The 27,351-nt window shown below is 44.8% G+C and overlaps 1 protein-coding gene across 2 annotated transcripts in view; it reads left to right on the top strand.

Annotated features, from left to right (window-relative positions):
• Positions 1-25,542, top strand: part of PTPN12 (protein tyrosine phosphatase non-receptor type 12) — a 68,881-nt gene extending 43,339 nt beyond the window's left edge. The window contains exons 12-18 of one of the 2 annotated variants that reach the window (XM_061562897.1): positions 9,679-9,755; positions 11,498-13,179; positions 13,653-13,733; positions 16,483-16,592; positions 18,651-18,681; positions 19,113-19,165; positions 20,949-25,542. In XM_061562897.1, coding sequence (XP_061418881.1) covers positions 9,679-9,755; positions 11,498-13,179; positions 13,653-13,733; positions 16,483-16,592; positions 18,651-18,681; positions 19,113-19,156 — 2,025 coding nt within the window. In that variant the 3' untranslated portion in view covers positions 19,157-19,165; positions 20,949-25,542. The remainder of the gene's footprint in view (positions 1-9,678; positions 9,756-11,497; positions 13,180-13,652; positions 13,734-16,482; positions 16,593-18,650; positions 18,682-19,112; positions 19,166-20,948) is intronic. The other variant, XM_061562898.1, reaches the window with a different exon arrangement.
• The last annotated feature ends 1,809 nt before the right edge of the window (positions 25,543-27,351 follow it).

Below are 27,351 nucleotides of genomic sequence, written 5' to 3'. Positions count from 1 at the left end.
AATGTGCCACAAAACAGTTTTTTCACGCAGGTTTTGAAAAAATAATAAAAATAAAAATCCAACCCCCGCACCGTTATATAAAAGCCCACACCACTTGGCTTCTAGGGACTTTTTCATTTTACTTACAAATGATGAATTGCATAAATGAGCCATATCACAGTGCATTGTTTGGGCATTGTAATGTTTAAATATTCACTTTCCTATGCACACAGGACCATTGATATAATGAGAAAAAGAGTATAATACAAACAACCCAAACAGCTTTTTATTAATTAATTGTCACAACATTGTAAGAGCTTGAGCGAGAGAGCCAGTATGTGAACTCTCCATTCTTTTTCTCCTGTGAGAACTTCCTCCTACGTGAACTCCCCTTCTCCTTAGAATACACTTTTGGACCGCAGATAACCACCCCAGGCAAGTGGCCATGCATGCTGCATATGTGTGGCTAAAGAGCAGCATATGCATAATATAACAAAATAAATAATGCCTCCTTCCTGTATTTTTCTCTCCACATAAAAACGATTTATTTTTACTAAATCCATTGTCTTCACAGCCTTTTTGGGTGTGCGTCTTATCAGCAGCTTTGATTCGATATAAGTAACCTCTCAACCAGTTTTGACATTGGGTTTTCTCATCAGCAGTCGTGCTTGCTTGAACCAATGCTGGTGAAGTGACCGATGTTCATCGGCAAGGACCCTTGAAAAAGATGTACTCCCAGAAGGCCGTGCAGCTGATGAGTCGTGTCATAACAACTTATTTTGTATGTGGAGAGACAAATATGGGAAAGAGGCAGAAATGTATTTTAATGAGCACTCCACAACACCACTTAATGATTATGATGTCCTATAGTATAATTTGAATGAATCGTTTCATAATATTACACAGTATAATAATAGCTATGCAGAACCAAATGCAGAAATGTAAGACTAAAAGTGGCAACGGGCTGTGAGAGTTGTAAATCTCTACTACGAATGGCTTTTTATTTCCCCTGAGGCCAAAATTGAACCAGTGTCTTGGGTAAAATATCGAAGAGTCATTTCTGAAGACGGGTGGTGACATTGAAGAATGTCGATAACAAAAGGCTCGACACACTCGTCAACAAACTTGCCCTAAGAGAGAAGCGGATATAATCGGCAACATCTTGGGCAATGAGCCTTCTTTATTGTGCTGAAAGAAGAAAGTCAATTTGTCTGAAACATCGTCAGTTTTATCGATTTTTTCGTATTTTTATGGAAGTGTTGACGTGTGCGAGTTATTTTTTGTTCATTGTGCTTGTGCACCCGCTGCCAACGTGAACAGCATTGCCAAGTAATCCGTCTAGATGGATCGCCTCTGTGATGTTTAATGCGTTTATTCATTCATTAATATGAGTTCCAGTATGATGATGTATTACTGCTTCCGCACCTCCGATTAGCATGGTTGGCTACGTACGGTGCAAAATAAGTTCAACATGCATATGTAAGCATAGCAGTTGAGGCTTTGTCGATGTGCAATGTTAACGTTATTAATGTTCCTATATTAAAAGGAATCGGTTGCGTCTCTTGAGTGGAGAAGTTGAGCAAAACCAACATCCCAATTTGGTGGAAAAATAATGAGGATGTGGACAGAGCATGCTGACATTGCGGTTGATGGAGCACACTCGCGCAGAATCGGTTACCTTTTTAAAACAAATTATATATTTTTTTACAGTCACTTTCAGGCTTGCTTGTGATGAGTAAACAGGACAGACACGTCCTCGTGCAATTTACCAGGCAGGGAGAAGTCTGCTTTGTGCAAGTTGAATGCTGTACGGCGGCAGCGTGCAAAGCTATGTATCTTTTTCTCCTCTTTACGGAGCAAAATCAATGGGGAAGTGCTCAGGTTAGGCGCGGGTGGGTGCAGTGTAGCTCCGGTCATGGTGAAAACAACTTGGCGCAGAACTCCTGCTGTGCTGTTGGCTGTTGGTGTTTGGTGGCTGGCCTCGGGCGGTAGTAAACCATGTATGTGCTCACCAATCTAGCAGTGGATCGAGGTAGTTTATACGTTTTCGGGCTAGTGGACAGAGATGCTGACACACTTTTGAAGTTGGAGTGTCTTACTAGTGAATGGTTTATCAGTGGTTATGGGTTAGGTTACTGATGCACAGCGAGCCGTTACTACGCAGTGTATTTTGTGATTCTGCATTGGCTTTTGGATGAGAGCATGAATAACAAACAACTCGACACATTCGTCAGTAACATTGTCTTTAAAAGGGAAATATGGGCGATGTTTCGGCCAATGGTTTCTTCTTCACAGCACATATGAGGAGACCATGCTGCAAAAAGTCACCCTTTATTTTCTCTTAAGGCCGTGTTATTGACAAATGTGAGTTTTTCATTACTTGATCATTACTGTTGGCCCACTATATATCGTACTGAAAACTTGAGTTTACATGTGTTAAAGCAAATGTAACTTCTATGCGATACTTGTTTTACATCTCCTGAGTCATAAAACTGGGGCTCTGTTTTAGAGCTCCAGTTTATTTAAAAGTTCTGTCATCAGCATAAACAACACGTGTCATCCTGTTGAAGGGAGAAAAAGGTGGGCTCGAAAGATGCCATTATTCGTGCCAAAATGGTGTGTGTTTCACCCCTTGGCTGGGTGTCATGGGTGTCCGGAAGGGAAATGCTGGCAAGGGGATGTTGTGAAGGAGGGTAAAAACTAAAAACTATTTTTTATTTTACCAGGTAAGGCCCACAGGTCACTTCTTTTTCAGAAGTGACCTGGCCACAAATGATAGCTCAACGAAGTGGCTTATTGCATGCACAACTATTGCAGCCAAATACTCTAAACGTGTGTTGATCTAAATGTGGAGGGAAAAACCGGAGGACTCCAAATATACAGTCATCAAGGTCGGATCGAACCCACGACCTCCTGTTTCCCTCGCGAGGTATTTGACATCTCGCCACCGTGGTGAGAGTGCACGGGACAAGTCGAGGAGGACAATCCAGGTTCTGTCAAGCTTAGACTTGCCAGCATTTCCCTTCCGCGCACTTATCTCGGTGTGTTGCCTTGGTTATTCTCTACAGAAGCATTTTTCCCCCTGCTGGCCCCCCCCCCAAAAAAAAAATAGTTTCATTTATTTATTTAAAAGTTACAAAAACAACCAGAGCTTTCTTGCTTGGGTCACATTTATTTATTATCTCTGCTGCATGCTCGCTTGTAAGCATTTAATCAAACGCGTTCCAGCGTACGCTCGCCTATGCTCGTTTTAAATGTAAACACGGTCTCCGTGTTTGCACACTGGTGCGGTTTTGTATTTCATTTTTATTCAAAATTGGAGCGTAACCGGTGGTCACTTGTATGCCGAGGACGTGCCTGTAGCTTTTGCAGTGACATGTGGCTTTCTCCCAGCTGAGTTAGCCCGCTTCCCTGCATTATTTACACACTGCATTGTGGGCCACCACCGTCAATCTCCCACAGGATGTACGGTATTTCTGCATTGCACTAACATTGAAGGCCTGAACAGTTGACAGCAATTGCACCTTTTCCTTTTTGAGCCACTCACCATGTGGTGGACGATTGCCACTGATTGTTATCGCATTCACAGCGATTGGTGTGGCACTGCTGTATCCAGGCTCTGTCTTGTTGGTAGAAGTGGCAACACTTTACAGCACATTCAAATACCACAACCCCAAAGGCAATTGTTTTAAAATGTCTACATGGACAGAAGGGTGAGGCTTTAATGCGCGCAGAGGCATGTTGAGATCCACCGCCTCTTACGCTCACGATACATGCATCAAATCACGCGTGATAATCTAATGATTATCTATTTACTATTCATCCCTATTCGTATTATGATTTTCGCATGATATGCTATGGCTAGTGTAATGGAATGAACAAATCTGTAAAAATAGGCAAAAATGAAAAACACTCAAATGAGACCGGAAAAACTAGATCGCAAATAATGTGTTTTATTGAACGATGACCCAGTACGTGTGTATGTATGTTGAACTTCTTTCACACCGCACGTAGCCAATCGTGCTAATCGGAGGTAACACTTCCTGTACTTGCCTTCCTAACAGCATTGCCGTTCGCAAAGCAGCCCCACGCATCCTATCGTCTGGCCTTAAGCGATGCCCTTCTTTTGCTTGAATTGTTTGCCACACTAGTTGGAGGTAAATGTTTTTTCCACAAACTCGCCATGAATTCTGAAGCACGGAGAGCTTATCTTTTGCCCTTTCTGCAGAAAGTCCTCGTTGGTCCACACCCATCAACTTGTACATTCCACAGCCAGATTTCAGGATGGCGGTGGTGCGTGGCCGCATGAGGAGGGGGGGGGGCATTTAATATTTAATATTTTTCAAGTATGGTTTTGTTTTTTGTTCAAACTCTAACCTCTGGCTTAGTGTACTGCGCTGGCATTCAGAAACACGGAGACCTATCCCGTAATAAAAGTGATGCATGTTAGGGGTACGTTACTCCCCCATTTTCAAACCCAATTTCCTAAAAGCCATTCTTTTCTACGCTCACTGACCTATGTATTTAATCATTGGGAACTCAGTCCACCTTCAACACCAGTCAGGTATGCATACTCTCGTTTTTTTTTTTACAGTTGAACCTTATGGCGGTACCCCGGCTATCGCATCATGTCCGTGATGCAGTCATTTTTAGTCTGTTGATGGTCGGCGATGCAGCAATCGACTCATCTCGACGAGCTGTACACGATGCCCTATGGTGTATACGAGCGTTCAGGGTTTTGGCGCAATCGTCCTCGCTGCGTTTCGATATCGCTGAGTAGCACTGATTTCGGATTGATTGGTACCCCAGTTGCGGAGTGAAGTACACCCCTGGAATAAAAGTGTCCCAGAAATAAAATATTTAATTGCCTCGGCCAGTTTGTATTATTTGGTACCCCGGGGTACCGCCATAAGAATCAGTTAGGTCCCTCAAATATTTATTTTTGTTCAACGAACTTGTTGTACGTGACTTTTGTTTTGGTGATATTTATCTTTGGACCCACTTTTGCCGCCTTTATAAGTTGTCCCATCGTATCCCGTAGTGAATTACTTTAGGTTATTATATTGACTACGCCATCAGCGAAGTTGAGTTGGTCCATACTAATGCATCCTTCTATTGATTAACATCGATGTATCTGTTTACGATGCATGTATCGAATCCAGTGAGTAAGTGATCCAATATTTTAAGATTTGTACGCTTTGTATTTAATGGTTTCGCATCATTCCTGCAGCAACTAGAGGCGCTAGCGTTCACAGAAACTTAACCAGATATATTAATGTATCGAATTGTGACCCTGATTTGCAACAGTTCATCAAATCGCAAGGAGGACACATTGTTACACAACTAATACAAGAATAAGAAGTTTATCAATGTATCTGTTGTTGCCACAGACTATAATTAATCAATAACACTGGTCAACAACAACAAAAATTCTGGCCTGGACTTTTGCAGCTGTTTTAGACTAATTTCAGGGTGCTGATTCCAAATCTGATCTCAGATTTGCTCTATCACATCTCATTTTATGCTATCGGCATACCCCTTTTTCATTGATTTTACCTGAAATTAACTCTGTCGCTTATGATTGCAAGTAGTTGCGAGTCATTGACTGCTTTAGTGTTAAAATATGGTGCTGTATTTTTAGGATAGTGTGTTTATAATATTTTATGTAGATATCCACATTTATTTAATATTTTTCTTCTGCAGTTTTTATTGAAAATGCAATATTTGATATCTCAAAAACCTGATGTAATAGACAAAAACTGATGCCAGATTTGGAATCAGCACCCCAAAATTACCTTGAAACCGTTGGAATCCGTTATGCCAGAAAAAGTGTTGACCAGTGTAATAAATCTTGCCATGAATGATTACATGAATGATAACATGCAAGACATATCGTGCATTTGCATGGGTTCTGTAACGCTTTCCAGCACGCGTTTATGCTCTGAAGTATTTAATTTGCGACATCACGCAGCACGCGACTTGCGGCATCGTGAGATGATGTCTCGTGTATCGGCGACGTTGGGAGGGGAGGGGAAGGCCAACAAGCGTGCACCCCTTGGCCAGCAAGGCTAATCCTTGTTGTGCTGGAGGTTTTTAAATCCTTTATATTAAGTTCACTTGCTTGCTTGCTTGCTTACGACCGTGCAAATCTTTCGGTCGTTTTTTAACCCACTTCCGGTGATCCAATCGAGCTGACATTTTCCACACAGACTCGTTGTGCGTGACAATTAATGTTCGTGAATTTTTTTTTCCAAAATTTTACACTTTTTAGGACAAAAATATTATATTTAATTACCAATCGCTTAATGGTGCCATGCAATCATCTGACCCATAGGTGGCAGCCATCTCAAGCCAGAGGACGAGAGGACTCTAGCCGCCACGCATATAAAGGATTTATAGTGAAACACTTTATTTTTACGGGTTATACTTGTTTTGTTTGCCAACTATTTGTGAGACCTATTGATCGATATGACTGGTATTCTCAACGGTTAGCCTCTTACAGTAACGCAACGTTTTTTTTTACTAAAAATGTTGTTTCGATTTAAAGCTTTCGTGACTGCAGGGATTCATCTTCTTGGTTCTTTCGGTAAAGTCACGTAGAAGGGAAGTAATAAAATAATAAAAATAAAACATAATAAAATCATTCTCACAACGTTTCGGCCACAACGTAAGCAGCCGTCCTCTTCACCTGAAGTGGGAGCCAAAGTTGTATTTTTGATGTAATAAATTCAATCCTTTTCTCCATGTTCAGTTCTTATCCAGAATGAAACTAACAAAAACATGTCTCACACATAAATTGAATGTAAATTAGAAAACAATTCTAGTGACATTTGTGGCAGCTTTAACAGCGTCTACCCTTGAAAATGTAATTTTGTTTTCATTTCGCTGACCAAGGCTTTGCCTAACCAAGCATGAAAATGCCATCGGGGGGTGCAGGTGGCAAGGGAATGCGCACGGCTACAGTTGCAGTGAGCCGGTTAGCTTCATCAGGGGGCCTGACCTGCCATACTACAGTCTGTCTGTTACCTTGCCTGTGTTATCGTCTTTGCTCGCTCTTACAGTGACACTTTTTTTTGTCTGTGCAGGATCTTGTCCTGAGGCTGTTTGTGTGGTGCGTAGCTGGCCAGTCAGGCAGCCAGACAGCCGAGCCAGTCCGCTAGCCAGAGCTCTGTTCCTTGCAACCCTCCCATTGCCAAACCTCAGGAATGCAGTAGGGACGAGATGTTCCGGATTCAGCTGTCGGGTGCGTGGGCTTGGGTTGCTCGAAGGGGCTGACGAGAAAACGGACAGTCGGTTTACGTGGAGATACAACCACGGCAAGCGCTGCGCTGCTTGGCGCAAAGATGAGATGGGAAATCGTGAAATAGCCTTCGTGGGCTCAACTTGTGATCGCTGTGTACCAGTAACCAAGGCTAGCTGTCAAAAGCTCCAGGCATTCTGTGGTCAAAGGAAGGCCGCTCTTTTCTCCATTGCTGTCTCAGTTGTCTGGAATCCTCTCTGCCTGGCCCTCTGTGCAGCTTTTAGCGCCTTCCCCTGTTTAAGATCATGTTCAAAACCATCCTCTTCTCCTCTCCCTATAACGGACTTTCCATTCTCGGTGAAGTTTCTTTATCGGCACCTTTCCCCCTCTACACTGCATCCCCTTATCGCCACCCAGTTTTTTTTAATGTCTTTTTTTTCTAACTACCGCAAAATGTACGCTCCCCCCCCTACTTTGTGCCGAGTCTTTGGATGCGGTCTTAATTAGACGCTTTATGAGTCCAAATTGTTTCACCCTCTACATTTGATAATTTTGTGATTATTCTTTTATTAAATCACAAAATGTAATCTTGTCACGTGATGGTACGACCAGCGCCCGTAGTTTGCGGCGATTGCCATTCTGTGCTTTGTGTCTGCGGTGGCAGCGAGGCACGGATGTTTACTTCTGCGACGGCCCTTTGAACGACGACGTCAATTTGTCAGCGCTGGTGCCGTTTATCCTAATAGTGCAGACTCTTAGCGGTGTAGCTGCGTTTCCCGAACGTATTTATTCATTGTTTTACAGCGTAAAGATAGCCAACCCATAGCCTGCTTTGAGCCAGCCAACGCTTAAGTGCTGTACAGTACTTTACTTGGTAATCAATATTCAATAGACCAGTAATTTTCTATTACGGTGGTACAGTGGTTGGCACACTGCACTATGCACCAGGCGACCTGAGTTTGATTCCCAGCCAAAGCTTTCATACGTGGCAAGGGTTATCTGAACCAAACCTCGGCTTCCACTTCACCAAACCGCACTGACCAGCATGGTGAAGTATGGTCAAGTAACCCCCATGGCCGTATGTTAACAGAGGGCTGGAAGGACTATCATTGTTACGCCATGTAACTTAACTTGAGAGTCGTAGCAAAGAGCATTCTTGGTTATTATATCATTCCGCGATTTTATTTATATTTTCTTGGAGGCTAAATCGTTTTTATTGGCAACAACAATAATACACCATTTTTGGGACGTTTGCAATATACACAAAACTTCCATGGGGGAATACTTTGCATACATTCACTGATTAAATGTGGAGAAATCTACCATTGCGTGATTTTTTTTTGTTTGACAGTTTTTTTTTGCTTGTGAAGGGACTACAGCGTGTGTCAGTGTTAGAGTGCCCTCTCATGGAAATTAGAAAAAGCAAAGGGACAGGTCATACTTATTATCACATCACAACGTAACTTTATAATTATCAGAGGTGAATGAAATTCGAATCCCACCCCCCCTCCCCCCAATTCATCATCAATTCACACTGATGAATATGGTGAAGTATGATGAGAGTGCATTACAGTAAATTATTCCTATAAAACTACGACTAAAGCTATTTTTATTTTGCCAGGTAAGGCCCATATTTACTTGATAGCAGCCAAATGCTCTTCATGCACGCTGGTTATAAATGTGAAGGGTAAACCCGAAGGACCCGGAGAAAAATCCACACAACCATGGGGAGAGAGAACATGCAAACTCCAAATATACAGGCATCAGGGTTGGGATCGAACCCACGACCTCCTGTATACCAGGCTAGGTAATTAACGTCTCACCACTGTGGCGCCCCAATCCTCAAGACCGACACAGCACGGGGAGGTATTTCATCCACGAAGGACTGACAAATGTCCGTAAATTATACAGCAATCAAGGACACCGATGTCCGTAGGCGAGTAACACGAGTGTGTAATCAGGAAGAGGAGATTACGGTCATTGGGGAACATGTTGTGAGGCTGCAGAAGGGGATAGACCACTGGCGTAGTTAAGCACTGAGAAGACTTGAAGCTTCACCTTAATTTCGTTTAACTAGGTGAGAACTTAAGAAACCAGGTAAGTCTCATTTGCAAGATTGATCTGGGTCACCAACATCATAAACGCAAAATAAAAAAGTATAGCAATGAAGCAAATGTAAATGGGTATCAAAACAACTGTGGCACATGAGAAATCTAAAATATTGCACCCCTGTGTCGCGCAGTTTTTTGTTGTGACTTGGAGATGGAATCATGTGGCCGTGTAGTGCGCATACCTGATGGACTGGACTCGTACGAGTGCGAGATAACAAGTGTTCTAATTTACTTCGTGTGTAACATGCTCATTCTAGCAGCAGCATCCATGCAGACAGACTAAAGGTGAGCACGCTACCATTCTAGCGGTGAGCGTACCTTGCATTCACGCCTGCACGTCCATTGCAGGATGACGAGGCCGACCTATCGGCATCTCCTCCGGGAACTCCTGACCTGCCGCCCCCAAAACCCCCACGTGTCAAAAGGTAACTTGTGTCCATCTTCTTGGTTCTTTCGGTAAAGTCACGTAGAAGGGAAGTGATAAAGTAATTAAAATAAAACATAATAAAATAATTCTCACGACGTTTCGGCCACAACGCAAGCAGCCGTCCTCAGGTGAAGACCACCACGCTTGGAGCGTCTATTTAAGCTGGGTTGGAAGGGGGGAAGTGCGCCTTGACAAAATAATTTGCATATCAAGAGGAATTTAGCATATTCATGGGAAATGCAGGAATGTGATTAGTAATACTTGTGAAATGCGTAGGAGGTGGGCGGGGGGTTTTCAAAGTCATATGCCCGTGCATTATGCAGGATTAGCAGCATCAAAGGGAGGGGATAGGGGTAGCATTAATAAAGGGAAGGAATGTTAATAGTATGTAGCTGCAGTAACTAAACAACCACGTAAAAAACTCAAGTATAAACTACATAGTATCATCAGTATACTAAATATACTCTCAATAAGCTGAGCTACTAACAGTAAGTAATACATTACAATTCTATGTCGCAAAAAAATATAATATGCTTCCAGCTAAACTTTTTTCCTTATATCACACGGGTCTATCCCGTGTGTGTCCAGTTGAGTTAATTTCACCTGGCAAGCAAGAATACAAATTCATAAGCTTCTGTGTTGGTGTGGCACTCGCAGTTGTGCCCGTGTTTGCTGCTTGTGTGTACTCACTGTTGTTAGATTACTTCTATGATCTCAAGTCAGTGCTCCCTGCTTTCACCCAACCCATACTGGCCGGCTTGGTGCCACGTCTCTAGATGTGGTCGATTTGGATGCTTCACATTTTCAAATTGTATTATTGTGTATTGGCTGTATACAGGCCACTGTATCCCCAAAACTCAATGCTCACATCTATAAATCCCTAAGCCACTCGGTTGAATTCCATTGACTCCTGTTTGTATTAGGATGCTACACACACACACATAAAAAAGTAGGGCCATGCAGTACCACACAGCAATAAGGCTTTACTGAAAAATATATTTGGTCACACTTGCATAACAGATGGCATACATATGTGCATGCAAATGATTGGCAAGCACGAATGCCATGTTAGGTAACAGTCTTATCATCAGTTCCACTCATTGCCTCCAAAGTCATGTGTCTTGGGTGCCACGCTGTTGATATAATTCTGCTGGCCTTGGCCACTGAAGCTAACCTCATGATATAAACCATCGGTTCGTAAACTTTGCTCACTTGGCATACCACCGCTTAAACAATATATAATCTCATGGACCACCAGTAAAGTTTTCATATTACCCAACTGAAGTCTTTTTAAAGAACATAAAAAATATTTTATTCAAAAAGCCAATGGTTACATTATCAATCACACTGTCGAATATAATTAAAATATAGTCTCAAAATATACTCTACTCTTAAATTATGCATACGTATACATATAAATACGCACATGCAACTCCTGCCTACCTGACTACAAATGGGCACTTACGTGCATGTATTCAAAAATTCAAACTCACTGATGCATGATTGCAGGATATCCACACACGCATGCCGACTATTCAGTGTGCCACTTATAGACTGCTTGCGTACCACTCGCCAACTGTTTCTGTACCACCAGTGGGTACTTGTGCCAAATGGTGGGAACCACTGATGTTAAACCATCGAACGCGCAACGCAAGCCGGTTATCATCGCTGCACGTGTTTGACCTCGCCACCTCGCCGGCACGGATCCCACTTATCGTGCGCGCGTTTGTGCGCGAGCAGTGCGGCGCAGCGGGACGAGGCGGACGTGATGGAGGAGATCCTGCAGCCGCCACGGCCCATCCCCGTACCGCCCGTCATCTCCCCGTCGGTGCCCGCCGGCTTCCTCACCATCTCGTGCGTGTGGCAGGACCGCAACGACCGCTACCACGCCGACGCCACCGAGCGCTACCACGAGCGAGACGCGACGGGCACCCCGGCGATTTGTGAGACGGGCGGCTGCGGGGGCACGGTCGAGGGTTCCGACTCCGACGGCAACGCGTCGGGCGACGCCGATTGCGCGAGCAAGGCCGAGAGCTCGGCGGAAGAGTGCAGAACGGAGAAGTTTAATGCCGCCAACAAGGCCGCGGGCGACGGCTTCGGCGGTTCAGGGAGCAGAGTTGTGGAAAGTACGTCCCCTTGCTCGGCGGAGACCCTGGAAAACCACGGCCAACAGCGGTTGGACCTGAACAAGAATTACACCAAGTTCACGGGCAGTGTGTCCAATGCCAACATCTCGGCAGAGAGACCCATTCACCTGGAAGTGGCTCCCCCCGAAGACGACGACAACGCCCCGCTCGGCAAGAAGCCGTCGGCGGAGAGCGCCGGCGACGAAGCCGCTTCTGTCGGCGGCCCGGACGATGACGGTAATTCTGCAGAGACGAACGCCAGAACTATAGACCTTGAGTTGAAACGGAAGGAGAACAGGCTGGCGATCGAGGTGAAGAAAGTCCCCCGACCAGAGACCCTCAAGAGCTTTGAGTTGGCAGCCGCCCCCACCCCGAGCCGAGCCACCATCACGCCCGTTTGGAAAGTGTCCGGGCAAGAGGAGTGCAGAGGGACGGCCGTGGATGGCAACAGAAATGTTGAGGTCAATCAGAACGCCTCCGTCCCTCCTAACACTTCGAATGTTAAACATTTCGTGCAATCCATAGACTCGAAACCGAACGTCGGTTCACGAGCCACTCTCTCTGTTGAACACATCAGAAAGCGGGCCGTGTCTCCCATCGGATTTCATCCCGGACAATCTAACGTCAGATATTCCAGCGTGAGCGCTCCGCAGCCAAAACCGGGCAGCAGCGCCGTCGAGAAATTCAACGCCCACTCGACAAACCTCAACGTCGTGTCTTCGGCTCAGCTCGGTACGAACGCACAGACGGGCGCGCCGAGCCCCGCCAGCCCCCAAGACAAAGCGGCGCAGCAGCAGAGCGCGGAGGCGACGAGGAGGGGCGAGCCAGACGAGGGCACGGCCGCACGAACCCTCGACGGGAGCTCGCTCGCCGACAATCAACCGCTGCCATCAACTGCCGCCGTGGAATCGATCCACGCTCCCGACCCCGACTCGCAGGACTCAAAGGCGGAGCCGCATCTACACGCGGACAGAGGGCCGCATCGGCCCTTCGGCGAGCAGACAAACGTCGCCGCCGCTTTGGCGTCGGGCGGCGTGGACAATTTCAAAGGCAAGCAGACGAACCTTGCCAAGAGCACGGTTGTTCCCGTGGGAAGCGACGGTCGCTCTCGAGATAAATCGTGGCGGGACGACGTTGGATGCGTCGCCGCAGGCAAGGAAAGCGCGCCTGCTCCCGCGCGCGCGGAGGAGGAGGAGGTCCCGGGGGACACGCGTGCGAGCCACAGACTGCTCGATCTGTCGCTCCCAGACAAAGAGACCCTCTACGCTGTCGGCGTCGTGGCCTCTTTCCGCAACGGTGAGCGGCGGCAGAAATAATCTCCTTCCCACTCGCCTGCTCAGTTTTTGTTCTTGAGATGGTGATGAATTGGCTTGAAATGATGCATCCCACCCACATTCCACCTCCCTCCCTGCAGTAATTTGATGAACCGTCACAATTCGGTGTTGTGATTCGAATCCAGAAGCAATGTTTTTTGGCCTCTTTTGTATTGTTTTTTTTTGTTGTTGCACAGATTAGCTTGCTTCATTCGCTTAAATGAAAGTTTAGCATTACATTTGCATTTTCATTTAACAAATTATTTTCACACGCACCAATGCCTTGTGTTGCAGTGAGCGTAAGAATCTATATTGCATGAATCAATATTCATCGTTTACAGCAAACGCATCCTTCATTGCTTCAACTCCTAAAATGAAGGTGCACATCCGCCACGATCGTTATTTTGCAAGCGAGATGTTTACGCCTGCACAATAGTTGTGATGCGTCTGTTGCAGATGCTGCCTTTAAAGGCTCATTAGCGCCTGCTGAGCGCACAGACTGTGTAAGCCACCCAGCGAACAAAGACCCCGATAAGGGTACGTAAGCCCCTGTGCATCCTTGCGTGCATGTAAATGATTGCGCACCGTTCTGCATGCTTGTGTCTGTGATAGCGGACTCGGTAGTGCAGTGGTTGGTGCGCTGTGCTACGTTTCTGGCGACCCCAGTTCGATTCCCTCTCGCGGCCAACACCAGTGACGATTTTTTTAACCGGTCTTGGGCCTCCAGTAGGTCGACTCAGCCTCAAATGAGTAGCTGGTGCAGCGTGTAAATATTGCCACAAGGGAGACAAATGTGCCCTTGCGTGGTGCTGGCCACCCACCCCATCATGTGCTGTGCCGGCCTTAATAGATGTTCGATAACAACATTTACCCCAACAGTCTGTTAAGGCTATACGGGGGATCTTTGTATTTGATATCGACCTCACTCGCACAGTGGCGCAGTGCACACTCAATACATCACGACACCCTAAGCGTTTGACAGCGTCAAATATATAACAGGGGCATCATAAAAACACACAGTGCAGCAACAGCAGCCTTATGAGCATCACCTCGTTGCTTCGCGTATTGCTGCGTGCGGGCTTGTTACTGCTTGCATTCAGCCACTCTTAACGGCAGCTGTCCTCATAGTAACGTTTTATTATATCACAACAGCGTGTATTAAGCAGGCCTCTGATTCATGACAGTGGCGTAAAATACTTTGCAACACACGAGTCACTCACAAACGCGTTAGCACGTCAACCCATTAATGCGACTGCCTCGCAGCGCTTTTGGGAGGCATCCAATAAGATAGTTTTAAATAGGTTTTTTTTGCGAAAGAGTGCCTGCAAAATGTCTCTGTCATGGGGCGGAGCGGTGGTTTATAAAAGTGCATTGCTCACAATCAACACAGTTGTTCATTGTAGGGTTCCTTTTACCATGTTAGTATGTATACTGAACTTCTTTCGCACCGTACGTTATCGAAGATGCGGGGGAAGGACAACAACTTAAGCACAAAGAGCAGTTCTAAAGAAAGGAGTTTTCAATCTAGATTATTTAAAAGCGCATAGCTCCAGTGGCTTCCTAATATCGGAAGGAGGATCGTTCCAGACAGCCGCAGAAGCGCATCTGAAAGCGCGTGATGCAGTGACCGTCTTTTGGGGTTGTTTGAGATCACCATACTGAACCACATCAGTCAGTGCAGCTTCGTGAAGGGGATGCTTAGATCCGATTCAGATATCACAAGCTACCATTTGTCGAGTAATAACTCCGGTTGCACGTCGACGCAGCTTGCTGTCCTTTGGCGATCGATAAAACAAGAACCACCGCGTGGGTTCTCGCAGTTGTGCAGTCGCGCTGTCCGATGTGGTTTCTGGGTTGTACCACGTGTTGTTAAGCACAATGTCCGACGTTTCGCTCCGCGCGCGAAACGTCGGACATCATGCCAAACAACACGTGGTACAACCCAGAAATTGCATTGGGTGAAATAAGTATCACTTTGTGGGAAATCGATACCGCGTGTCGTTTGGGATGACTGTCCCCTGTCATAGGGATTGTGGAATTTTCTCCACTCGCTATGGGCTGTAAACGGGAGATGAGTGCCACCCAAGAACGGGAAAGCAGATGGACTGTGTTGACCTGGAGAATGCGCCTGTGGGAAACGTGCATCCTCAGTGCAGTCTGGGCACAGCATGCGGTTGCACATTTTAGGGGCATTTCCTTCCAAATGAGGCTATTGTTGTGGCGACCTTGCACTTTGTAATTTGGCCACCTATTTATATGCGTGCACGCGACCTACGTTAAAAACCGGGTGGTACACTCCAGGCAGCAACATCGTGTTTTTCTTCCTCCTCTCCCTCCCCAATTATTGTTGTGGTGGCCTTGTATTTTTCCAATTGTTGTGCCAGACCTATAATTAAAACTGTGTGTGCCCATGAAGATAACAAGTGTGTATTATATGGCCATGTCACAAGTACTTGGACAAATAATGTTTGGTTTACATGATGTAGAGACACTCGCCTCGAAATCACAGCGCTTCTTGGTTAATTGGAAATAGGCTTAATTTGCAGGAAATAGGCTTAATTTGCAGTTGTAAGTGAGAGTGCTAATTGAGTGTCGAGCCTTCGATTTAGTGGGCTAATGCAGCAGTGCTGAGGATTAGCTGAAAGGCGATTGATGAATGACTGTTGAACGTGTGTTCTAAAGGCAAGGTAGGGGTAGCGTAGTCGTCCGTGCACTCCACTGAGCTATATTCCATGGAGTTGATGGTGCAGTTCCCATGATTGCAATATAATTTCTGCAGGGAATCACCCAAGGAGCCAGGAGTGCATTTTCAATACCAAGTGACATCATAAGCAACAGTAAAGTGTTGAGAGCCAACATCATTCGACAAAGGGCCCAGATTAGAAAAATTACGCATTACCTGGCGGTAACAATAGTGCAATGGTTCCCACACCATACCATGAACCCGGTGACCTGAGTTAAATTCCTGGCCATGGCTAACATCTGTGGCAAGCAATAACAAGTGTGGTGAAGTATGCTCAAACATCCCCCACAAATGTCATAATCTGGGGAGGCTTTGATCCAGAAGTGGAATGACAACAAGCTGCGCATTACATTGCACGTTATTAAACAATTAAAATCAATGCGCATTTCCCATTACATGATTACTCCATATAGACCAAGCCACCTTTAATGCGCCGGATTTCATCAGATCTTGCGATTGAACATTTGGATGGGCCTTGTAGGGGTGGGGAACTGATGGTACAATGGGCGGGTGGTGGATGGCCACGTGTGTTCGTGGTTTCAGGAGGAGCCACGTTGCAGGAGAGCCCGGAGAGCCCTCGCCCAGCTGCCCAGGCTCCACGCAGCCCAACGCAGCCACCAGCTGCTGAGGCAGCGCACACGAGCAGGCTCGAGGTGAGGACTGTGATACTCCCACTGTTTAACACGTGGGAGGACTTTCGCGAACAATATTATTCATAATAAAGGTTTTTGGGTTAGATCGCGTTATTTATAAATGTGTCGTAACCCTCCACCACCCGACACGGCCAATCGGCAAAAAAGTGTCACGTTGACAAAGGACAAATAGTTCACTACTTTAGCCCACCGGTGCGTTGAAGAGTGAATCCACAACATTTAAAATTTTTGAGTACGACGTTTCGCTGGTAATTACCATTCTGCCGAATTGCCCGATGATGCTGGATGTAATTACCAGCGAAACGTCGTACTCAAGAATTGTAAATTGTTGTGGATTCACTCTTCATCACACCGGTGGGTTAAAGTAGTGAACTATTTGTCTTTTGTCAACGTGACACTTTTTTTGCTGATTGGCCGTGTCGGGTGGTGGAGGGTTACAACACATTTATAAATAACGCGATCTAACCCAGAAATCTTTATTATGATACTCCCACTGCATTAACACTGAGAGAGAGCTCGAGGTGAGCACTGCAATACTCCCTGGTTCGCCCCGCACCTCCAGTATCACGGTTGGCTGCGTACGGTGCGAAAGACGTTCAACACGTGTACTGGTGTGCTTTGTGATAATCCCATACCCACTGAGAGAGCTCGCGTGCATGCTTTATGGATCCGTTCACGCAGCGTGCCAGGAATGTTGAGTGTGTACAAGGTGCTTCCAAAGTCACGAACCAAAGCGATTTCAGGTAATGGTAGCAGGTTAAGGTGCAGCCCCGCAATTACCTGCTCGTGCCACTGCGGACACAAGGGCCTCCACTAAAATTAAGCCGATGTAGGGTTTTTATTTTGGCCTACGCTGGCCAAAGTTTTGGAAGGGGCGGTGGGGGTTATCCACACCTTACCCCACGGTGTGTGAACTGTCGATTGACTAACCCTGGCGAACACAATTTAACCACGTGGGCTTCCATGACCAATATTCACCGTAAAGGTTTTTGGGTTGGATCGCGTAAATATATGTGCGTCGTTAACCAACCACTGCCCGACACAGCCAATTAGTACGGTTTGTCATGTGAATAAAACGTGCGAATTAACTATTAATTCAGCACATCGGTGTGATGGCGAGTAAACCCACAGCATTTACAATTAAGTACGACGTTTCGCTGGTGATTACAACCACTCGCAGAGATGATGTCGTCTTGCTCTGCGGAAGACTTCTTCACAATTCTGGCAAATCGCCTGATGAAGCTGGTTGTTATCACCAGAAAAACCTAGTGAACCCATTTATACTGCTGGATGGACAGAGGCCGTGATTGGAGGTGGAGGTGTGGCCGGAGGAAGGAGGGTGATAATTAAGAAACTTGGCCACTATTTCAACGGCCACGTGCTGGGAGTTCGAACAGGCAACCTCTGGATTGTGGGAGTCCATTGTGCTAACCGTTACACGATGGCAGCGTGCAGGGATTTCAGGGCCGTACTGTTCATACCGAGGGTGCTACCGTGTTAGTTACCTCGCCTGGTTTACAGGAGGTCGTCGTGGGTTTGATCCAAACCCTGACGCCTGCTGTATATTTAGAGTATGCATGTCTATCTTCCTGTGGTCGCATGGAATTTTCTCCGGGTCTACAGGTTTTTCCCTCTACATTTTGAATCATGCGTTTATAGTATTTGGCTGCTATAAATTTCCACACAAGCCACTTCGTTGGGGTTCTGAAAAAGAGCTATACAGCTCAATGGGCCTTACCTGGTAAAACAAAAAAATATTTAGTTTTTATTTTGTTTTATCCTGGCGAAAATTCGAGCTTTGTGTGTTAAGATCATTGTGGAGAATGTTCAGGCACCCTATGTGAAATTTATTGAGATGTGCCTCTGTATGTATGTACGTATGTATGTTGAACTTCTTTCAAACCGTGCGTAGCCAACCGTGCTAACCGGAGGTGCAAGCTATCATTTCCTATGCAGGCGTATGGTTCCTGACTTTTGCCGCACCCTGGTTGTAAGTGATAAAAAATGCTTTGTTTAGTGGATGCAATTAAATTTCATTATTTTATTTGCTGAATGCAGGGTTCTGCTTCGAAACCGATCAACGATCCTGGTACGTGTCGTTTATAATTACTATTGAACACTGCATTGCATTCACATGAACGGAAGTACAGAATTGTGTTAATGCTCTAATTAGCGTGCGAAAGTAATATTCAGAATTGTAAACTTTATAGAGGGTCATCTTATATTATTTTAAATTATATCGATAATGTTCGGTTGGGCAACTTGGTGTGTTCCTATCATGATATAAATGTAATCTCAAAACACGGTCATCAAAGATACAATTCATATTCAACCATGTAATGTTGTTTAAGGTTTCTCTCATACTTCTAGACTTTGCCGTCATCGGCTAAGCGTTTACAAACGTACTAGTAACAACTTTCACGTGTAACGTAAATGGCGCGGGATGTTTTTGTTTCTGCAAATGTTATTTGAATGCCCCAGTATATTTACTGAAAGTATCGACTCACTTTGTCACTGCAGAATCCCTGGCTGCCCGTGGAGATGAGGCACAGCATCGAGTCTGAAAGAGCAGGGTGAGTGCCACCATCCCATCTCGTCTCAGCGTTACTTTTGAAAACGTCAGCAGAAGAAGAAAATGCATCTCGAGGGCTCGTAGCATTTAAAACAATTGGAATAATAGGCATGTAACAATTAACACGACGGACAAAGAAATTCGATAAACTTTCACGAAATGGGTTCACGAGGTTATTCAAGAATTGTTTTGTTATGTGCGTGTTGTTTGCCATCTCATTTGTAACGCTTATTGGGTTTTTTCTGACTCATTTGTATATATTTTTTGCTGCATTCACCTAAATATATCGGAAAATTATTGTTGTAAAATGTGCATGAATTGGAAATAATGATTGTTGCACACGCGAGTTTGACGCACGTATCGTGAGCGTAAGAATGGATGGTTTACATGCTCACGCGATGGCATCGCTCATTTGCGGACGCACATTTGAAGGGGGGGGCCCGCTGGGGCTAACATCTGAAAAACCTACGAGTTTCTTATCGAGAGCGAAGAAACTCGTCCCATTCCCCTGCATCTGTTTTGCGTTGTTGAATCTAAATGCCGCCCACCTGTGTGTAGACCAGCAGCCAAAGCCAGATAAATCCACTGTCCCATGAGCGAGATCTAGAAAGGAGCGGGCATCTGACAAAGCGAGCACCGCCCCCCCCGCTCCTCCTCCCTTGAGTTAAACCCGCCTCGTGCACGTTTGACCCACTTCATGACATCATCCAAGTAGCCGAGAGCCTCACTCAGGAGATCGGAGATTACTGCTCACTTTAGCAGCTCTGTGTCGATCTGCATGACATCATACCCATGGCGATGGAGAAGTCACGGAGGATTAGGCCGAGAAGAAAGGAGCCTACCCAGGCGGATGAAACTTATTAAATGGATCGACATTCAAAAGATGCATAATAAGGCCTCAAATTACTCCCCCCGGTGGGGAGAGGGTCAGATCGTGGGCGGCTGGCGGCGGTTATTTAAGAGCGGCATGTGGTAGGAGAGTCATTGGTCGGCGTGGTGGGAGAGTTGGTCGGGTGGCTCAAAGGTCAGAACAGTCGGCTGCCACCGTTGACAATTTGGGTTCGAATTGGAACGGTTGCCTGCGATGAAGCAAGTTAAAGGTCTCAGCCCGGTCAACATGGACTGCACAACAAAAATCCTTTTCTTATTTAGTGTGTCTTTTTTACCCTCTTTATTCGTCCAAATATCAACTCTGAAATTAATAAATGCTGATTTCGCCATCATGCAATGAACATTAGCCTCGGTGGCAGAGTAGGTGGACACGTACCATCCCCTGCTGTGCAGAACGGAGTTCACTAGAAATGATATCTATTTCTGTGGACTGTTCTCTAACTGGGAATGGTTGCACTGCTCCATATGATTCTGGCAGCACGATCGAGATCAAATTTGGAAGAAAGTAATTTATTTTGAAAATCCGCCGTAGGCAGGAAACTATCATGGGGTCAGTGCGCGCCACATGCTGCTCTCAGCTCTCGCGAGGGAGGCTTACCTGCTGCGCACTAGAAAGCCGGTACCTGTTTATGGAAAACTACAGATCGCCGCGTTGGGAGATTACGGCTCGTAATTCCGTTCCCAGCGCTTTACGGTTTCTGACACCAGGTGGGAAGGCTCCGGCCAGGCCTGGCCATGGCCCGGCCCCCGAGGGTGCTGCAGTGGATGGTCACCGGGTCGTTCAGTGTTTGTGTGCCAAAAATAATGAGCCGGCAAGCCCTGCCCTAACGGGTTCTGCAAGCTATGCCGTTGTGCGCCGTTTGTTTATGCGACTCCTGTTTTGCTGCCCGTAGCTTGCGGGCCAGTGCTGCAGTAATCCGGCGGGACCAAGAGAATCCAGCCAAAGCTTGAGCAAGCCCTGCCGTAAAGGTGGACCACACTCAATGCCAGCAGCATACCTCTGCCTTGCTGCTGAGACACAGGGTCTGCTAATCATTCGGTGATGTACTGCATGACAACAAATGAGACATTTCATCCAAGATGCAGGACGAGATTTATTAGATTACATATTTTATTTTGGGGGCTCCAATCTACTTAAAAGCAACCAAATATTTTCAACCAAACATTATAACATTGTTACGTGTTTTAATTTGCTCCGTGTAAGTCAATATGCTTCGACTGCCTTGTCCGGTGTGTTTCAGGTCAATGTTAATGTGCACTCTGTTAAAATGCAGACCAGGATAATAAGAGTTTATTTAGACATTCTACAGTACATTCATTATTAATAATAATACGACAAAAACAATCTTGGTCCTGTGATCAAATCGCAACGGCTGTTTGACTGACCGTGGCACGAAGCAGCAGACCCCCCCACCTCACGTCCAACACGAAGTCGAACTTGTGACCTGGAAAGCGCCGCTCTTTCCCTGAACCGGTACTGTGGTGCGGCGCGCGACGCAAGGAAAGCACAGTGCAAGCGGGAAGATTGAAAAACTGCCCAAGGATGTTTTTTGTACTAATAATTAAGCAGGTATTTGTGCGACAATCAAACCGTATGGTAATGGATTAAAACGTAATAGATGATCGTGATGGACTTGAATAAAAAAAAAAGATAAAGAAATGTTTGACAGTTCCTTTGTTCGCAAACGTATTGCGTGTTATTTTTGAGTATTGTATCCGCTTGACTGTTTGGTCATGTTTTAATATGCATTTTTTTTTATATAATGTGGAACAGTATAAAGCAATAACCTGTTCATTCCATCAGATATTTTCGAGTGCTATTAACTAATGGTCAGCTTGTTGTGAAATGCAGTACTGTCCTTGTACACGATAGTCTGGCCAACTGCCATAATATACTAAGTTATTCATATTTGGACCATGTTGTTATCTGTATAGCCCAGCTGATTTTTAAATAGCATTATCTGCCGAGAAGCAGAGTTTGGAAGACAGTAGTGCACACAAGCGTTCCGATTTTCCCAAGTGTGCCGGAGAAGGGGTGGGGGGGGGGAAGTAAACATAAAAAGACAAAAACATTAAGCTGTGCATAATATAAATAAACAACTGTTGGGAACATTTGCGGTATTTGAAATGGAAGTTTACCGCATAATAATGAGAACATATATAATTCAGAAAAAAATGCATTTTTAAATTTGTTAGCAAAGCATGGGTCCTGAGAGACTGGGAAGGTGTTTATTTAGGTGATGGCTGGAGGAAGAGGGGGCAGTACCTCTCCTCTGGCCGGGTTAATGATCCAACCACAACCAAAGGTCAGGTTACGTGTGAAGGGGAAGCGAGTTCAATTCTGTGCACCAACTGCGCTCCTCTCCCATGGACCGCAGTGCCGTTTGCTCCCCTGTTAAATTCGTTGTAATCTGTACGTATTTATTTCAAATGTGTTTTTCAGCGTTAAAGGTGCACAATTGGCTTAGTTTTTTGACACGGGCACCAGCACAAACGCCGTGGCTTAGCCCTGTTGTTAGAAACGCCTCCCATTTTCTTTAGACACTTGATGGGCTTTCAGGCTTGTGTCCCACTTCACCTTAAATGTTGTAGTAAACCATACTATGCCGAGTATATACTGACAGTGGCCCAAAGATTTCAGAAGCCAACACCTATATGAAGGTACGCGGTCTTCATGGACTTGCCTTTACACGTATACGTATGGAGAGCGCACGGTAGCTAACGATCATTCCCTCTGAATTCATTTGGCCACTTTCATTTGGCAATAAATATCCTTTCTTCACAACTCTGCGCGGGTGGAACCATTTATTTTCTTTCGTCGTCTTCAGTCATAACGGTATTACTTTATTGTTTTATGCTAGTCTTACCAAAATGGAAATTGTTTATGTAAGTTTTGTATACTGTATTGTGTTTTTTTTCCATTTTTTTTGGAACTTGGGGAGATTGTTTTTAACTCGAGGGGGAATGTGGTGTAGGATCTGACGGCAAATCGGTTCGTCCCTGGGCTGTATAGGATGATCTTTATCCTAATGTCAAAAAGATGTAAAGAAGTCTCATGCACAATCAATATAGATGTATTCATCTGTGCCTTTGTAAAATATTAGATTTTTTTATACATGCGGAAAAGAAAATTATAAATAAGTTGTGTTTATTGGAAACGAAACAACACATTAAAAACAACATTGACTTTCAAACTTTTGGATTTCTCCAGGAACGTTTTTGGGTATAACAAATTCACTGCATATTTAAGAGTTATTTTTATATTATCCACAGATACGCTTAACACGCCAACCTGGAATTACCAGCGATCTTGTTAGAATCGATCATGAAAACTGCTTCGTCCGCAAAGAACAATACTGCATGTTTCTACAATAATGCCTTTGTTCAAATATCTTTCCCACAATCTTAACTGCACACTGTCCGAAACTATTAACAAATAAACACCAATTTTAAAAAAGTGAATTTGTGTACATGGTTGTGTTGTTTTACCACCAAATCTCCCTTTCCTACATAGGCGATGTTGTGCATGATAATAATGAATACCAAAATGCATTCAACTGAATTTGGTGCGAAACATGCAGCACAATGGAGCTAAAAGATTCTCACTTTCCCAAATACGCGGGCCAATGTAAACAGCGCAGTGTTACAGGCGCGAGTGTGAGAACGATGTGAATTATTTCAAAGATAAATTCCCTCGGATTAATTGTTCGGGGAGGGGCAAGTTTGGATATGTTTTAGCGTGGCCTGTTGCCTGTCGTCTCATTCATCAGTTCCTGTGCCAAAGAGACTGCACGGGCATTTGTAGAGCTTAAGTCATTGGCTCGGAGTCATTCATGCGTACGGACTAAATGGATGGCCCCTAAAGTATCAAGAGCTCGTGTTTTATCAAAGCGTTCACTTTAAATGCCCACCTCCTGCAATCACCAACCATGTTCTAACCACTGCTGGATGAGAGACCCTCGAAGCCGTTGCTATCTCTCGCGGGTGTTACGATGCACCAATCCATCCGGCACCTGCGCATGTGCTCACATCGCCGCATTTCAAGCCGCCCCGACCAATGTATGTTTGAACGTACTTCAATGTTGATGGTACTTCAACCACGCTGATCATTGCGGATTGGTGGAGATGCTCACCTGGCGTTTGGAAACGCAACACATCGCATACCGAGAAACCAGCAACAAAAAAACCCACTTGACCTCCCAGGAATTTCGATCTTTGATGATGGCTGCAACAACAACAAAAATACACGAGTAGGTGCTGCCGTTTTTCTTAAAGCAATATGCAGCACACGTCCACCGCTTTTAAATTACTTGGAGCAGGAAGGTGCAGGGTTTGGATTACAGAAGCCGTTGGGTGATGTTAATGTAATTTGCTCCGAAGGGGTGTGATTGGAGGTGACACTTTGCGTGTGTGCGTGCGGGGTGGTCGTGCAAGGCCGTTTCATTCTTGGTGTAAACATTTCACGAAAAGTGTTCTCCGTAGCAAGGGGGGGTCGTGGAATCAAGTTGGCGGCGAGGCTTTGAGTTCGACGGAAGGCACCACGTTAAATATAAACTCTTCAAATTCAAGCACGCTTGATCAAACACGGTGACCTGAATATCATTGCTCATGTTTTTTTCATCTATATATATGTGTGTGCGGTTGACAGCTTACTACTCCAGTGGTTTGTGGGAGAAGATAAAAATGGGAAAAAAATAACCGCGTTTAAACTTATTTTGTTTTAGCATTTGTATTCCTGTATTTCAAGGCTGTCATCACACGTATAAGGAGCTGAGGCTGGTATTCTGAGAGTTGCCACCTGTTCTGGTTTCCCAACATCATTCGTATGTTTTAAAGGTAGCTGTTGCTGGCAAATCTGTTAAATCTTCCCTAGGACATTAAAAGTCGCGGTTGCTGCCTTTTGCGAAACCATATTCTACTCAAGACAATGCAAATGACATGCAGTTTTTTCGTTTCCGGTATTGTGCTATATTCATATTCCCAGAATATGTCTCAGTTTTTGTTGTTTAACCTATATGAAGTTATTGTCTGTAACTTACAGCGTGTAAAATTCCATCAACGTGGCCACGAGGTGGCGTTCTGTGCAGTCATTAATCGACATAATGACGCCCCTGGCTTTGGAAGTTCAGGGTCATCCTTAACGAATCTCTGTTGAAGGCAGCTGCTGGTTTCATTGTCGTTATCTCTGCCTGTCCATATTTCTCCCTCCGCACCCACCGTTTCTCATGAGCATCGTGAAGCAGGAATAGCTTTGAAGCATTTCTGGTCAATGCGTGCTGGTCTGCATTGCGGTAGCCACCCGTCAGGGTTTTCCCAGGATATCTTCCTGTTTAGAGGTAGCCGTCCTGGGATAAACCACCAACATAATTCCTGCTTTTTGTCAGTTGAGTAAGACCACACCACCGTGTGTGTATATCGTCATCCCCCTTTTTGGTATTGTGAAATATTCTTCGCATATGTCCCTGCTTGTTTTTGTATCTCAGCGGTGGCAACCTTAAATTTGGATTATCCATGGCTTTGACATTGATGTTTCGTTTTCACAGACTAACAATTAAACATCGTCACGTTTCTTCTTACTTGCATTGCTTAATGGTCGTAATCTTGCGTGTCCTTGTGGTTTGCTGATCGTGTGATTGGCTCCTGTTTGCTACGAATACTTGCAACATGCGTTTAGACCATTTAGATTACGGTATATTGCTGCTATAAATGTAAAAATTATAACCCACTGTGTTTAGCTATCATTTGTGGCCAGGTTGCTTTTAAAAAATAAGTTCATACCTCAGCGGGCTTTGCCTGGTAGGATGGGGATGATTTAATTTGTATGTGTTTGGGTTATTTGTTTACCTTTCTTGTCCTTTGCACTCCAGGTCGTGTTTTGTATTGTCTGTTGTGACGTTCTTACCCACCCCCCTACTGGACCTCTGTGAAAAGGAGCTTCTCATAGCTCATCGGCTTCGTCCAGGATAAATACATATTCTGATTCTGCAACTCGTCAAATACAAGTTGCTTCCCAAGAATCGTTGGCACATCAAGTGAAACTGTCGGAATGCAGTATTGTCATGCGATGTACACATATATGTGGCTTTCCCCCACTTCTATCAATAACATACCAGCCGAATAAAGTGCAGGACAAAGGTTCATTACGACTTAACTTTGGAGCTTTCGTGACTGCAGGAATTATTCTTTGGTTTTTTCGGTAAAGTCACGTATAAAGAAAAAATAATAAATTAAATAATAGCATACGACGTTTCGATTGCAACACAAGCAATCATCATCAGGTATAATGAAATAGCGACATAAAATCTAACCAGAAAAAATTATAGACAGACATATAAGCAGACAGATATCACCATCATCTGTACCTGTGTTGCCCGCTCTGTGTATCTTGGTGATATCTGTCTGCTTATATGTCTGTCTATAATTTTTTATGGTTAGAATTTTATGTCGCTATTTCATTATACCTGATGATGATTGCTTGTGTTGCAATCGAAACGTCGTATGCTATTATTTAATTTATTATTTTTTCTTTATACGTGACTTTACCGAAAGAACCAAAGAATGAATCATTACGACTTCTTCATCTGCAGGCAGCTTCAACCTCGATGGAGAATGAGTTTTGAATTCCCACGTGCGGCGACAGAGAGGGCATGTAATCGTGGTTTTTTTTCTATTTAACAAAGCACTCGATCTGTTTCGACTTTTTTTTTTGCAAGTCCCTGCCGATTAGAATAATGGCATTGGCTCTTTAATCAGCGGGGTTTACCCACTTTATGAATGCACCTTTACGATCTATTGTGTAACATGGCAAACACAAGCACTAACACTGTGGCCATCACATCAACTCCACTTCTCCTAGTGCAGCACTGTGAAGTTCAACATTCAACAGAATCGCAAACATTTACTTTCGATGTCATGCCGGGGTGAACAGCTTACATGCAACAATGTGGCCTTTCTAGTGGCTGAGATCCAAATAGAGGCTTTTATGTACAATATTTAAAACATCAATATGTTGTAAAACATCAGTTATTTACACCCATTTATCCACTGCATGATGAAAGCCTGTAAATGCCTTGTCAGTCGTGAGGGTTATTTGACCATACTTCACCACGTTGATCACTCTGGCATGGTCAAGGTGGGGGGCGATACTGAACCAGTTCAGCTATCACTCGCCACTGATGTCAGCTCTGGCTGTAAATCAAACTCCGTTTACATATGGGTGCAGAGTGCAGTGTGCTAACCACTGTGCCACACCTCATACATTGAAATATCATACGATAATAACAATGTATATCCCAT

This window comes from Lethenteron reissneri, chromosome 30 (assembly GCF_015708825.2).
Source record: "Lethenteron reissneri isolate LAM-NWPU_2019-01 chromosome 30, ASM1570882v1, whole genome shotgun sequence".
Taxonomy (NCBI): Eukaryota; Metazoa; Chordata; class Hyperoartia; order Petromyzontiformes; family Petromyzontidae; genus Lethenteron; species Lethenteron reissneri.
The sequence above is the reverse complement of the archived record's forward strand: the minus strand, read 5'-3'. Positions and strand labels throughout refer to the sequence as shown.